The sequence below is a fragment of the Petaurus breviceps genome, unplaced genomic scaffold, assembly GCF_028583685.1.
Source record: "Petaurus breviceps papuanus isolate PSGF00001 unplaced genomic scaffold, PetGlider_PUasm1.0 90654, whole genome shotgun sequence".
NCBI classification, from domain to species: domain Eukaryota; kingdom Metazoa; phylum Chordata; class Mammalia; order Diprotodontia; family Petauridae; genus Petaurus; species Petaurus breviceps.
The window spans coordinates 4,046,343-4,061,723 of NW_027187301.1; the positions used below are offsets into that span (position 1 = coordinate 4,046,343).

Here is a 15,381-nt window from a genome sequence, read left to right on the forward strand (position 1 = left end):
CAATCTGAACAATGGTGAATCACTTCATAGACTGCTCAATCAAATGAGCCTCGTACCAGCGCTACAAACTCACCGGTTATTGGGAAGATCAAATATAAAATCCTATGGTTTTTAAACCTGACCTGTTCCCACGTTGGTCATCACAGTCTTTAGTCTTTTGCACATGCTTTGTGATGCTCTCCCCTCCCTTTCACCTCTGGCTCTCAGCTACCCAGGCCTCCTTTAAGTCTCAGCTCAGATCTTGCCTTCAGCAGGGGGCTTTTCCTGGTCGGATACTGCTTCCCACCTACACTGTCTATATCTGGTATATCTCTGCCATTAGAATATACACTCCCTGAGGGCAGGGATGTGTTTTTGCTTCTCTACCAACCTCTCTGACTTCAAGTCCTAACTAAAATTATACCTTCCATTGGAAGCCTTCTCTAATACCAATTCTTAATCCTCTAATTCCAATGCCTTCCCTCCTTAAATTATTTCTTATTTATCTTGTGTAAAGCTTATTTTGTACATATTTGTTTATGTGTTGGACAATATGTAAACAAATTAGACTGTAAGCTCCTTGAGGGCAGGGATTCTTTTTTGCTCCTTTTGTATCCCCAAGAGCTTAGCACAGTGCCATTACTATTGTTCAGTCATTTCAATTCTTTGGGACCCTGTATGGAATTTTTTTGGCAAAGATACTAGAATAGTTTGCTATTTCCTTTGAAATGTATGGATGTATGGAAATCTGGAACTGAGTTCAAGTTCTGGTTGTATAGTATTAGAAGATCCCTTTCCCAGAAACCATCTGGAGGCAGGGCAATGGATTAGGTAAATAGAGGTTAGGTGACTTGCCCAGGGTCACACAGCTAGTAAGTGTCTGAGGCCTGATTTAAATTCAGGCCTTCCTGACTTCAGGTTCACTGCTCTACTGAGCCATCTAGCTGCCTGGTACATAATAGGTGCTTAATAAATGCTTACTGATTTCTTTGTATGCCAGCACTTAGCACATTGTCTAGCACATTGTATGTAAGTGCTTAATAAATAATTGTTGACTGAGGTGATAAAGGTGAAAAGAGGTGGAGAAAGTATAAAACACTGTATTATTATATAATCATATATAATAATACATATTATACAGATATAAAGGAATTATTATTAGCAATAATATTCAGCTCTCCCCAGGATTAAGTAAGCAGCTGCTAAAAATGCCATAATAGGGAAAACATCTTGGCAACCATAAGAGGAAAATGTGTTCTCTGAGCAGATCATGTGAGAAAAGTAGGTAAGGCCTAATTAAGAGGGTTTGACTATAATTAAAAAGCTAGCTCTCCCAGAACTGGTTATAAAAGTATTACTCTTGTGTAAATGACTTCATGGAAACCTTCTGGATTAGAAATGAGAGTTAGGGAACGGTTACATTTGGTTTTCTACCAGAAATACAGAACTTAAAAGTTGAGGTCCTCAACTATACCATGACGATGTCAACGTAGATGACATCTGGGGTCCCTTCCAGCGCTATAACTATGGCATTATGATGTAATCTGGGGGTAGAAGTGAAGCAAAGTGAGGTAAGATGAAGAGTGGAGAAAGATCAATCTTGTTCTCCCAGACACTCGAAATGGCCTCTGTTGGATTCCTTTCTTTGATGCTTATGAATTCACATACTCCCAAAGACAAACAGTTGTCTTAACAATGTAGTCAAATTAATTCATGACCCTGGTTTAGTACTAGAGTCTTAAGTAACTTATCCTTTTCTGTTTACATCATGAGAGTGGAAAGGAAGGAGGGACGGGAACTAGAAAGGAGATGCTATAGTATTTTATCCCACAGACTATTCTTACTCAAGAAGATAAGTAAGGGAAAAGTTGAAATAGTACATATGGACTACACCTGTGAAGGAAGCTATGAATTGAAAAAGAGCTCTAAACTAAAAACAACAACAAAATAAAAACAGGAGAACTAGGGAGTCATGAATAAACTCCAGGGGATTCCTCTTCTGAAAGTAGGTAAGAGATAAGAACCAAGAGTTTCTCAAGTTGGGGCCACTAGGTGGCACAGTGAATAGAGCACCGGCCCTGGAGTTAGGAGGTCCTGCGTTCAAATCTGACCTCAGATATTTGACACACTTATTAGCCATGTGACTTTGGGCAAGTCACTTAACCCCAACTGCCCTCCAAAAAGCAAAAAAAAAAAAAAGAGTTTCTCAAGTTATGAAGGAAATAGGAGAAAGGAATAGAAAAAGTACCCATTAGGGACCAATGTTTTTTTTTAAAAATTATACTTAGAATTTAATTTCTTTAAAGCTTGCTCAAGAGGTACCCATTTCTACCTTCCTAGATGATTTCAATACCTCACTTACTATCTTCTTCTGCATCTCATTCTTTGCCATCATTCTTGGTGATTTCAATAACTATTTTAATGACCTCAACCCCTAGGCTTCATGACATCCTTGACTCTGCAGACTTTAGCTTCATTCCAAATCTTCCACTAATAACATGAAAACACCCTGAACTTCATCTTAAAACCCCATCTACAGCCTTTTCTTCAACTCTCTTCTCTTTTCTCTATAATCATTATCACTTAGAAATTTCACATACTTCAACTTTGGTTTGGCAGATTACAAAATCTATGTATCTGGCCAATTATCTCCAGGGACCTGGATTTCCAACTCAATACAACCAAAAGTGAACTCCCAATTATCCCATTAGTCCTAAAAAAATCAGCTCTTCCTCCTGACTTTTCCATTCCTATATTGGCTACTATTCTCCTAGGTTTGAATCTTGGGCAACTAACTCTTTATCCTTTCCTTATCTGCCCTAATCATGATCCTTTTGCTTCTTCATTCAAATCTCCCTCATGTTTGTCCCTGCCTTTCCATTCTGACTATAATTCAAGTCCTCATTTCCTCATCTAGACCAGTGTTCTCTATGCTGTAGAGGTAGAAAAAAAAAGAGGAACTGACAAGATACAGGATGAATGCTAATGAGGTGTTAAAATTGACACTGAGGTTGTGAACCTTAGTGACTAGGAGGATGGAATGCTGCTGATGGAAATAGTAAAGTCTGGAAGACAAGGAGGTTTGGGTGGGGAGAAAGAGATAGTAGAATAAGGTTTAAGGCACAGATCTTAATCAATCCGTGCCCTATCATCCTGTAAAATTCACTATTTTCCAGGGGGAGCGAGGCTCTCCCTGCCCCTCAGCACAGAGTCCATCCTCCAAGGGACTTGTACAAAGCCATCAGGTGATCCATTTGAGAGGGAGTGGGGATGCTGACCAGAATGTGGGAAGAATTTCCCAGTAATACCTGCACAGCTATTGTTGGATGTAGTAAGGTTATGACTGGGTTATGAGTGATTAGCTTATGACTTCCTAGAGGGGTGGATGTCTGTCTCAGAAAAGAAAACCTGAGAGCTTGAACAGTAGGAGGAAGAAATTCTGTGGGGGAGTATTGGAGAAGAAGGGCAGATGATGGTGGTGTTGGAGACAAGCTCCTGTGAGAGTGCGATGTTGATTCATCTTCCTAACTTCTGCTTCTTCTGAAGAGAGGGGAACACCTCCTTGAGATCATTAATTCCATACCACCAAGAACACCAATCTATACCCTACCAATGGCTTTCTAAGTGGTCTTCCTGTTTCTAGTCCTTCCCTTCTCCAATCTATCCTACATAGCATGCGGGATCAATTTTCTTAATTATCCCTCCACTGACCTCTAATGCTGCACGAAATCCTTCAATGGCTTTTCATTCCCACTTCTGCCAAGGCATAGAAGAGTTGTGATCTGTGTTGGTGGATGGAGGACCCATCGAAAGAAAAATCATTCATTTCTCCAAAGGATGGAAGAGAATAGACAGGAAATGTTTTCAGACTTTGAGAAGAGAGATAGAAAGAGAGGGAGAGAGCTAGTTAGAGTCTACTATATGCAAGATACCATATGAAGGACTTGGGGGGAGGAGGTGGATACAAAAAAAAAAAAGGATAGGGTATAGCTAGGAAGATGGTATCTGTACATGTGACATAGAAAAGTCACTAAACTGTTCATACCTTTTGATTTTAGTGATCCCACTACTAAGCATGTACTCCAAGAAGGTCAAAGACAAAAAGAAAGGTTTCATATGTGACAAGATAGTCATGGTATTTTTTGTGGTAGCAAAAAACCCCAAACTGATCTGGTAATAAGGTAAGTGCCCATTGCTTGGAAACTAGCTGAACAAATTCTGAAATATGTTTGTAGAATAGTTTGGTACCATATGGATAGAATGTTGCTCACTCTAAGAAATCATTAATATATGAGGAATCTGGAGTGATATGGGAAGAACCATAAGAAGTGATGCAGGAAGAAGAAAAGCAGAAAAGAATATCATATTTGATGAGTAATAAAGTAAATGGAAACAGCATTGAGAGGCAGCTGAAATCAGATTGATTTCAATGATCAATTTTAGTCCAGGAAAAACACATGATGAAACTCTTTCCTTTTCTTTGTAGAGAAGAAAAAAAAATTATAGGCATGTAATGTTTCATATACTATTGTATAAGGGTGTTTTTTGTTCAGTTTTGCTTAATTGCTTTGTTATGAAGGAGAGTTCAGGGACAGCTATGTGGCACAGAGGACACAGCACTGATCCCAAGTTCAAATCTGGCCTCAGACATTTACTAGCTGTGTAACCCTTGGCAGGTCACTTAACACTGACTGCCTCAAAAAAAAAAAGTGAGGAGAGAGCTCTTTGGGGACAGGGAGATCAGAAAATGGTGTAACAGAAAACAAAAGACATTCAAAAACTTTTTTTTAAGCTATCATATACAGACTGTTGAATGCCCATGTAGATTGTAAAGGGTTTTTATCTTCTGCCTCTGTGTATTCCCTGAAGCATGTCAGAGCCCTAAACACAGTGAGTGCTCAAATGTATGATTTTTTTCTTTTTGCGATAGGAGGCTCTAATTAAGTTGTCATCAATTCTGATGCACTTTGACATTTGGAAACCCCTGGACGTGTATTCAAAATAGGATTCATCCATTCTTCGGTGACCTTTCCTGCCCAATGGAAAGAATCCATTCCTTGTTATCATGTTATCAATGGAGCATGATGAAAGAGTTTTAGCTTGGTCACTGGCCAGCTGTGTGACAGACGTTAATTTATCACCTCTCAGGATCTCAGTTGGCTCATTTATAAAATTTGTAAAAATTTGTAAAAAGAAGGGGTTAGACTGACTGGTTGGTCTCTAACCAAAAGATCTTTACGGCTCAAAAATTCTGGTTCTATTTCTTCACAGTCCCCTAAAGGAAAAGAGAATTGGACTGCAGAAGGCAGGTTTCCATTTGGGGAAGGGGCTAAATGATGTTGGTAATTATCTTTAAAATGTCATGTGCACCTCCAGACCAAGCCAGGAATTTGGGGAGGGAGCTGTGTAGCCCTCAGAAGATGGAGAGTGATGCCTATTCTCTATGCCCTACTGCAGAGGTTGCTACCAAGGTCTTCCCTAAGGATACATTTAGGTAGCCATGGCTAACTTAGAATTTGGTCCAGCATGGAAAGGCTTCTAAGATAAACTCCTTTGATTACTACAGACCCATGGGTTAATCAATATCAATAAATAAAGCAAGGCTAAGAAAAGTTTCAGTGAGCTATGAAATAAATTACACACATCAACCTAAAATAAGCAAGGCATGCCAATCTTGCTCTTCCATGGCAGCAATCATTCTGTCCTAGGGGAGGTAAGAATGAAGAGTGACCTTAGGGATCACTCTTATTTATTTTATCATAATGTGCTTTTTGTTGCTGAGTCATTTTTCAGTCATGTTCGACTCTTTGTGACCCCATTTGGGGCTTTCTTGCCAAGGATACTGGAGTAGTTTGCCATTTGCTTCTCCAGCTCATTTTGCAGATGGGGAAACTGAGGCAAACAGGGTTAAGTGATTTGCCACAGGTCACACAACTAGTAAGTGTCTGAAGCCAGATCTAAACTCAAGAAGAAAAAGGAGTCTTCCTGACTCCAGGCCTGGCACTCTCTTCACTGTGCCACTTAACTGCCCCCTCATAATATACTACAGACCACTTAAAAAAGAGGAGGAAGTAGACGAGGTGTTCAGGAACTAGATGACAAGCCTGGCACAGAGGTGTTACATCGAAGTGATAGGAGATTTAATTACTCCAACAGCTGCTGGTGCTCTCTCTCTCTCTATCCAAAACAGAGTATCTAGTAGTTTCTTGGCATCCTTACTGACAATTTCATCCCTCAAAAAGTGGTGGAAGAACTGAAGAGAACTGCTATTCTGGACTAATTCTCACTAACAAGAAGGAATTGTTTCCCTTTGTGTCTTAAAATTTCATTCCTATCCCTCCTAGGCTGGCTGACCCTGTAGAATTTTTATCCTTGGAATCCTGCCTACCCTTTCCCTGAACTCTTTGAAATTTGCTTTCCAAAAATGTGGGATATGAGTGACTCTGTCTGGCTTTCTATCAAAAAATCTAAGATAGCATGGTCACTTCCTCCCAGGGTCCCTATTGTTTCTACTTAAACGATTTCCCTCATTCTTGTGAGTTTCTGATCCCGACTAGGCTCAGTTTTCTTCTAAGGAATGCCTCTGAACAATTAAAGTTGTTCAAAAGTAGAATGAGTTGGCCCAACAATTCCATTGCTGGGTCTACACCCCAAAGACACCAAAAAAAGAGAAAAAGAAAGTACAAAAATATGTATAGCAGCTCTTTTTGTAGTGGCAAAGAACTGGAAACTGAGAGGATGCCTATCAGTTGGAGAATGGCTAAGTTGTGATGTTTGAATGTGATGGAATGCTATTCTATAAGAAATGAAGGAGATTGTTTCGGAGAAATCTGGGAAGATTTGCATGAACTGATGCAAAGGGGAATGAGTAGAACTAGGAGAACAATTTTATTCAATAACTACATTCTTGCAAAAACAAACATCTTAGAAACTCTGTTCAGTGCAATGACCAAGGAAGATTCCAGAGTATTCAGAAACATTCATGTGCCTCTTGACAGATGATGGACTTGAGTGAAGACTGAGACACTGTTTTTTGGATATGGCTGATATGGGAAATCATATGATAGATTGGGGTCAAGTTGTAAAGAGCTTTAAAAGCTAAACAGAGGGGTTTATATCTTATCATGGTATGGGGCATGTAGGTGGCACAGAGAATAAAGCGCCAAGCCTGGAGTCAGGAAGACTCATTTTCCTGAGTTTAAATCTGGCCTCAGACACCTCCTGTGTGACCCTAGCCAAGTCACTTAACCCTCTTTGCCTCGGTTTTCTCATCTGTAAAATGAGCTGGAGAAGGAAATAGCAAACACACTCTAGCATCTTTGCTAAGAAAACCCCAAATGGAGTCACGAAGAGTCTGATACAATGAAAAAAAAATTGAATGACAACAAACAATAACTGAAGTTGATTGAGTAGAAAAGTGACATGGTTAAACCTGCATTTAAGCAAAATCTCTTTGGCAAGTGAGTAGAGGGCGGATTATGGTGATGAGAGACTTAAGGCAGGGAGACAAATGGATGAATTGACCACTTTTTCCTCTTCTTGTGGCACTCATCTACTGCTCTGTAATTTAGTTATCTGTCTATTAGACTGTTTGCTTCTTGGTTTTACTCATTATTATATCTCTAGTGTTATGGAGAACACCACCAGCCCTCACAAATGCTTGAGTGGTTAAGTTCTTATCTCAGGGTAACTGTCTTATATCAGTGGCATGCCTGGCCTCGTATACTGTTCCAAGGAGGTGAATAACAGGCCCCAGGAGAACCCGAGTAATAATGATTCTCATTTTTATAACCTTCAAGAGTCTACAAATCGTGTTCCTCACAACCAACCCAATGAGTCATGGGAACTTGTTACTGTGCCCACTTTAGATGGGGAATGATGAGGAAACTCAGGCTCAGAGAGGTTATGACTTGTCTGAGGTCACACATTAAGTGATAGAGTCACTATTCAGACCCTGTCATATGACTCCGAGGGCCACCATCCCACGTACCTTCTCTAGGGAACTTCCTAATGTCACGGTCCTTTTTGAGAACAAAGGACAACCAACCACAACAACCTAGAGTGTACTTTCTAATGCATGGAGGAAATTATGGTTGTGGCCCTAGCTATGAGGATTCAGGTTGTCCACAGTGAGGACCAGGGATACAGGGAGCACAGAACAGAAGTTGTGTATGTGGGAGATGGTCAGGGACCTGAGGGAGCATCTTGGAGGTGAGGGGTGTTTTGTATTTGGTGGGTAGGAAGGGATTAAAGCTTAAGAACTGTAATAGTAATGGCATTTAAAGATTCTCCTGTATTGGCTTGGTTTTTGGTTTGATTGTGTTAAAACGCAGAGTTTGTGAATCCCACTTGCGGGATGGACTTGTTGACTTGGAAAGAGAGTGCTGAACTGGGAGGAGCTGGTGACATAGATTTGGAGAGACACAAGAGAGAGGCAGAAGAACTTTTTGGAAGCAGCACCTTTGGAGGCAGAGAGAGACTGAGAGGATTGCTGAGGGCCACTTTGAATTGCCCAGGACTTTTGAGACCTGACCCCGGAGCTGCCAAGGACTGAGGAGACACGGCTGTTTTGCTGGTACTTTGTCTGTCTGTTTTGATGTTGTTTTGCCAGATTTGTCCACTGGTGAAAGACAGTCCTGTTGTTGCAGAAGCACTGGAACCTGGCTTTTTGTTAAGAAGCCCTGAGACTGTCCTGCAGACAGAGAGTGAATACTGTCCACTGGTGAAGGGCAGTGCTGTTGTTGCAGGGGTCTGGGAACAGACCAGGGTGAAAGGCTGTTGTTAGGTGTTGGGGAACAAATTGGCTGAATGTGCTGCCCCATCTCTCTCAGTGTCTTCTTTTTCCTTTCATTCTCTCTCTGCCTCTATGTCAGAGTTGGGAGGGTGCTCAGAACTTACTTAGACCAACCGACATAAACACAGACTCTCCTCTATAACATCCTGACTGCCACTTAACTACAGAGGTAGAAACTTAACTGCCTCTTTCTTCATCAGTAAAATTAAGGGGCTGGCAAAAAAAATTATCAACCAAACAGTATATACACACTGAGAGGCAGCTAGAAGGCTCAGTGGATAGATGGCTGGGTCTGGAGTCAAGAAGACCTGAATTCAAATCTGACTACAGATATTTACTATGTGACCTTGGCCAAGTCATTTAACCTCTGCTTGCCTAGAAGGCAGCTAGGTTACCCAGTGGATAGAACACTGAACCTGGGGCCAGGAAGACCTAAGTTAAAATGTGGCTTCAGACACTAGCTTTGTGACCCTGGGCAAATCACTTGACCTCTGTTTGCCTAACCCACTAGAGAAAGAAATGGCAAATCAATCCAGTATCTTTGCTAAGAAAACCCCATGGACAGTATAGTCCACAGGGTCATGAAGAATTAGACACGACTGAACAATAACAACAACAATGTGCCCAGTGATGCCACCTAGCTACTGAGAAAGAAGGTAATGGCCTAAATATACAGAATAAAACACACATTTATGGATATGGCCAATAAAGAAATTTGTTTTGCTTATCTATGCAAATTTGTTTAAAAGGTTTTGTTTTGTCTCTTTCCCTTCACTCTCTGGGAAGGAAATGGAAGAGGTGGGAAGGAAAACCGAATGCTAATTGAAAAAGGAAAAAAAAAAGGAGGCTGGATTAGATAACCTCTGAAGTCTAACTTTAAATTTATAATCCTATGATCCCTGACAAGTGGCCATCCAGATTCTTCTGGAATATCTCCAGGAGGAAGGAAGGAACTCACTACTAAGGCAGTCCGTGTAAGGATGGCCCTAATCAGGAACACATTTTCCCTTAACGTCAAGAAAAATGTGCTTCCAGGCAACTAACACCACTAATTCTAGCTCTATCCTTTTATTTAAAGGAAGTTCTTCCTTATCAAAGCTTTCAAATATTTGAAAACATTCATATTCTCTTTAAGTCCTCTCATTATCAAGTGAAATGTCCCCAGTTTCCTTAACCAATTCCCATATGGCACAGTGTCCATTTAGTCTTTCTACCACCCTGGGTCCCTCCTTTGGACGTGTCCTTCCTCAAACCTGGCACCCAATGTGAATACTCCAGGTATCTATCTGGTATTCAGTCATTCAATTGTGTTCAACTCTTCACAACTCCACAAACTGTCCATGGGGCTTTCTTTTTTTTTTTTTTAAGCAATTGGGATTAAGTAACTTGCTCAATGTTACACAGCCAGTTATTTCTGGGTGTGGTGATAAGTATCAGAGCCCGGATTCGATCCCCAGGTCATCCCGATACTGGGGCCGGTGCTCTTACTCTCTGAGCCACTTGGCCACCCCTAAGCAACTGAGGTTAAGTAACTTGCTCAAGGTTACGCGGCCAGGTGTTTCTGGGTGGGTGCTAAGTGTCTGAGCCTGGATTCGATTCCCCAGTCATCCCAACACTGGGGCCAGTGCTCTTACTCACTGTGCTACCTGGCCACCCCTCCATGGGGCTTTCTTGGCAAAGATCCTGGAGTGATTTGCCATTTCCTTCTTGTGTGTCCCTATTTAACAGATGAGGAACTGAGTCACATAGGGGTTAAGTGACTTGCTCAAGGTCACACAGCTAGTAAATGTTTGAGGCCAGATATGAATTCAGATCTTCCTGATGCCAGATCTAGCACTTTATCCACTGTGCTACCCAGCTGGCCCTATATCTATATCCATATTTACCTCTATCTAGAGATATAGATGTAGATAGAGAGACAGATAGATCACCTTCCTCATTCTGGAAACATTATACATAACTGGACACAACATGCAACAGAAGCAAACTTTTTATTTGCTGTAGTTCCTGAATGAAATTTTACATACCTGGTTCTGATTTTTGTTTTTTTTGGTTCAGACATGTCATTTCATTGGTCTAGGGAATGCCCAGTGATGAAATTTCTCTACCAATGCAGATCTGCAACTTATAGTTTTAGAGAGTATATACCTTGCATGTATCTTGTATGTACCTAGTAATTTATGTATGATCTTCCCTGTCATTATTATTACTATTTTATTATTACTCCAGTCTTCTTGGTGGCAAGGGCTGTTTTTGCATTTTTATATTTATATAAATATATTATATTTTATGTATCATATTTTATATAAACCTATATTTATGTAAAATATGTTATATTTAGATTCCTTTATTATTGTTTTGCATTTCTTTATACGCACAGTTGTGGGAAATCACTATAGGTTGTTGCTTCTGCATAAAAGCCAAATTGCTACATAGGATGCAGGTACTTACATGACAGTTGGAAAGTATAAAGAAGATGAGGGGAAGGGGGCATCGAAATGTGGGTAATGAGAGATATAAAGGGGGCAGAGACTCGCGTGGATTTTAGGCGCTCTGGATAGGCTGTAATCCCTGCAGTACCCAGTTGGTGGGGAAACAGGAAAGGGAAATGGGAATTGGAAATAGGGAATAAAAAGCCATGTATTTGTCTCAATGGGTGTGCCTACTTGTTAGACACCTGCTTTTGCAAGAACGTTAAGTTAAAGTCCTTCCTAGATCATCAGTGGCTTCATGGAGTTCTTGGTAAGGCACTTGCTTCTTACACAGTGACCAGCATCAGTAAAGACTTAGTAAATGTATATTGACTTACTCACTGATGAGGGATACTCAGGGACAGCCAGTGTGTGTCAGAGGCTGGGTTTGAACCCTAAACTTCCTGATTCCGTGGCTGGTTCTCTACCCACTATGCCAGGCTCCTTCTGCAGAGTAAACTATTTAAAGCTGATGAAACAGAATAAAAGTATAAAAGTGTCCCTTGTGTATAATATAAATGTGTGTGTGATCCCTTTACCAAAAGCAAAAGAAATAGAGAGACAGATCAATACAGAAAGATAGACAGACCACCTTCATCATTCTGGATACTGCTTGTATATAACTGGCCATAACATGCACCAAAAGCATGCTTTTGGTCTGCTGTATTGATTATACATATATGTGTAGTACTTGATACAGACAGCCCACACATATGTATACATGCATATACATACACACACATATCATACATATTCTATATGAAATAGGAACTGTAAATAGGTAGCTTGTTACTTGCTTATAATAACCTCCCATTGTTCTTGTATGGATTATCTATCCCCAGTGCTCAATCCAAGGTGGCCCTTTCCCTGCTGCCATCGTAGCAGACATTGGAATCATTTCCCTTGGTCCACAGACATGTCCTTCAGTCATGACTGGTACAAGTTTGGGGAGCATGAATTCATTTTAAAATTAGCTTGAGCCAAGCATCATTAGGAAGGAAAACCCGCTGCCAAAAGACCATTACATAATGCCCTCTCTCCAAAGCCAAATGGCTCTTGTATCATCAGATGTTTCTGATTATTCATGTCTCTGCTTCCTCTCCATCCCCTGCCCTCCCTCAAGCACAGACACTGTTGATGCAGCTGTTCTGGAGCACATTTCAAGTTAAAATGTCAGCAGTGCTTTCCAGAAGGCAAACGGCTGCTTGATTTTTCTCCTGTATTCCTTTTCACCCGCCTACATTCCTCCAGGGATGGAGAGAGCAACAGGGCAGGGTGGGCAGCACAGTGTGAACAGAAACCTGTTTTCTAGTATGGCCCTAGCACTGTATAGGCAAGCTCTAGGACGCAGTGACCTCAGCTCTTTGTGCGTTGGATCCCTTATCTGTAAAACAACAGTGGTAGGCATGGGGCACACATGTGAACACACACACATGCACATGCATGTGAGCACACACACACAGATAATTCAATTCTATTATTATTTACTAAGCACCCACTCTGTTCAAGGCAGCACAGTGTAGACAGGGAACGGGCCTGGGAGTTGGTAAGACCTAGCTCACTTCTCTAGTCATACTAATTCTTAGTCGCATTGACTTTCTGACCTCAGACAATGCTTCAAGACAGGGTTCTTTTTCTGTGTCCTATGCCCCTAGGCAAGTCTGGTGAAGTCTATGGACCTCTTCTCAGGTCAGTTTTTAAATACATAAAATAAAATACATAGGAAAACAATTCTATTAAAATAAAGGTCTGGGAGGCTAGGTGGCACAGTGAATAGAGGACCAGGCCTGGAGTCAGGAGGACCTGAGTTGAAATCTGGCCTCAGACACAACACAAACACTAGCCGTGTGACCTTGGGTAACTCACTTAACCCCAATTGCTCTCCAAAAAGAAAAAAAAAATTTTAAAGGTCTAATTTTTTCCCATCCAAGTTTTCACAAACGAGGGAGGGGGTGGGAGCCCCCACAGGGAGGATCTGTAGACCAGAAGTTAAAAATTCTTGCTATAAGACCATAAGTTGCTAAACAAGTACCAATATGCACATGGAGTATGCATTTATAAATGAATTACAAATTGAATGACTGAACTGAATAATTTCAATTGAATTGAACTGATTGAATTAAATGAACTGAATTATAAAATGAATTTTAAAACACTTTGAGGTTTGCAAAGTCCTTTTATATATATAACACTTGATTCTTAACCCAACAGGGATACTGTTATCCCTGTTCTACAAATGAGGAAACTGAGGCTTAGTGAGATTACCAGACTTGTCCAAAATCGCATAGTTAATAAGTAACTGTTAAAATCCTCTCCTGACCCCAGCTCCATAATCCTAACATTCTATGACTATGTGAAACTATGTCTGGCTTTGCAAATACCCCTGGGCCTCAAGGCCTAGGGAATGCTAGCCTTCAGAAGAAATGTGTCAATGGAAGAGATCATTCAAAAGTCACTTTTATTTGTCTTTGGGATATTTATTCATATGTTAGGTCAGGAGGGGATTTCTATCTCCCCTCCAAGTCAACTGACCTTCTCTATGTTTTGTTTCAGCTAAAGAGGCATCTCATAGTAAGAGCTGCTTAGGAATTAAATGAATTATCTCATGACACACAGTTTCCTGTCACCTGGATTGTTTAAGCAGAGGATATGTGGCCATCTGTCAGAGTATTCCTGTATGGTAGTTTGGATAACAGAAAGAACCTGGTCCTCCAGCTTCTAGTTCCTTCCCCTCTGAGATAACCTTCCATCTATCAGCAGGAATTTTTTCATTCTTTGTATCTGTATCCTCCACTGACTGACACACAGTAGGTGCTTAATAAATCCTTGATGATCAATGATCTACTCTGTACAGAACTTGGATGTACTCAGTTATTTACATGTTGTTTCCTGCATTAGGATGCAATCTCATTGAGATCAGGAACAGTTTTTGTCTTTTTAAAATTCTAGCTTTTAGCAAAGTGCCTGGTACCTAGCAAACTCTTAATAAATGCTCATTATCTAACTGACTTTTCATTTTAAAAGTCAATTATTCTAATAATAAAAAAATTTTTAGCCCCTGAGGAAATGAAATAGCATCTGGATAGCAAGTGGCTATTAAAAAAAAAAAGCACAGTGGTGTCAGAAGTAGCCCGACATGAATGTCTAGCTCCCCACGTTTTGCCCGGCCCAGGCAGGTGAAGCTGGAAGGCCAGGGATGCCCCAGTGGCAAAGAAAGGAAGAAATAAAGGAGAGGGGGGTTCTGGGAATTACCTCTTTGTGCTGCAGGCATCTGGGCAGGTTGGACACTTCTCGCAAGTCTCTCCAAAGGCCCCAGGCTTTGTGCACTGGCACCGCCCACAGGAGCAATACCCTCGGCCACTGCAGATCTGGCCATCATTGGACAGACATGTTTCAGTCTCTGTAGAGCAGTTACAGTTGTCCCCGATGTAGCCAGCATGGCATTTGCACTCCCCACAGTGGCATTCCCCGTGACCTAAAACCAACACATAGGGCACATCAGGGCATTTGACCTCAGCAGGACTAGGAATCATAGATAGGACAGGAAACTTATCTAAATTATTCCACAGAATGACTGAGTCCCACAGGGGTTTCAGAATCCCTGATTCTCAGTTCCCCAAACTATAAAATAAGGGAGTTAGATTACCTAATCAATGTGAGTCAGTAAACATTTACTTTTAAATATCTACTACGTACAAGATCATAGTAATCACTAAAGTCCCTTCCAAATCCAACTTCTATCCCTTACATTCTAATCCAGTCATGATTGGAATGATCAATGATTCTAGGAACAACCTTGCCAACTCCCTTAGTCTGTCTCAGCTCAAATGAAGCACTTAGCTCATTCACTGGCTCTGGGCCCCCAAATCCCCACAGGACCTGAACATGACCAAAGAAAGCCATCTGGGCAATGAGGACAAAAACTTATGCAGTCCATACAATGCCCAGGCCTAGCTATCAAGCTCAGTTATGTATGTCCAATGGGAAGAGGAGCCTTCTTCCAAAGGGCTGGAATATTATCTTCTCAGGAGTCCTAAATACACCATTTTGTAACTTGATAGTTGACAAACCCAAGGCTATCACTCACTTCAGACATATATATATATATATATATATATATATATATATATATATATA

At 40.9% G+C, this 15,381-nt stretch overlaps 1 protein-coding gene across 1 annotated transcript in view; it reads right to left on the reverse strand.

Annotated features, from left to right (window-relative positions):
• The window catches only part of ITGB5 (integrin subunit beta 5), a 205,288-nt gene that overhangs the window by 16,762 nt on the left and 173,145 nt on the right, over positions 1-15,381 (reverse strand). The window contains exon 11 of the mRNA XM_069064969.1: positions 14,497-14,719. Coding sequence (XP_068921070.1) covers positions 14,497-14,719 — 223 coding nt within the window. The remainder of the gene's footprint in view (positions 1-14,496; positions 14,720-15,381) is intronic.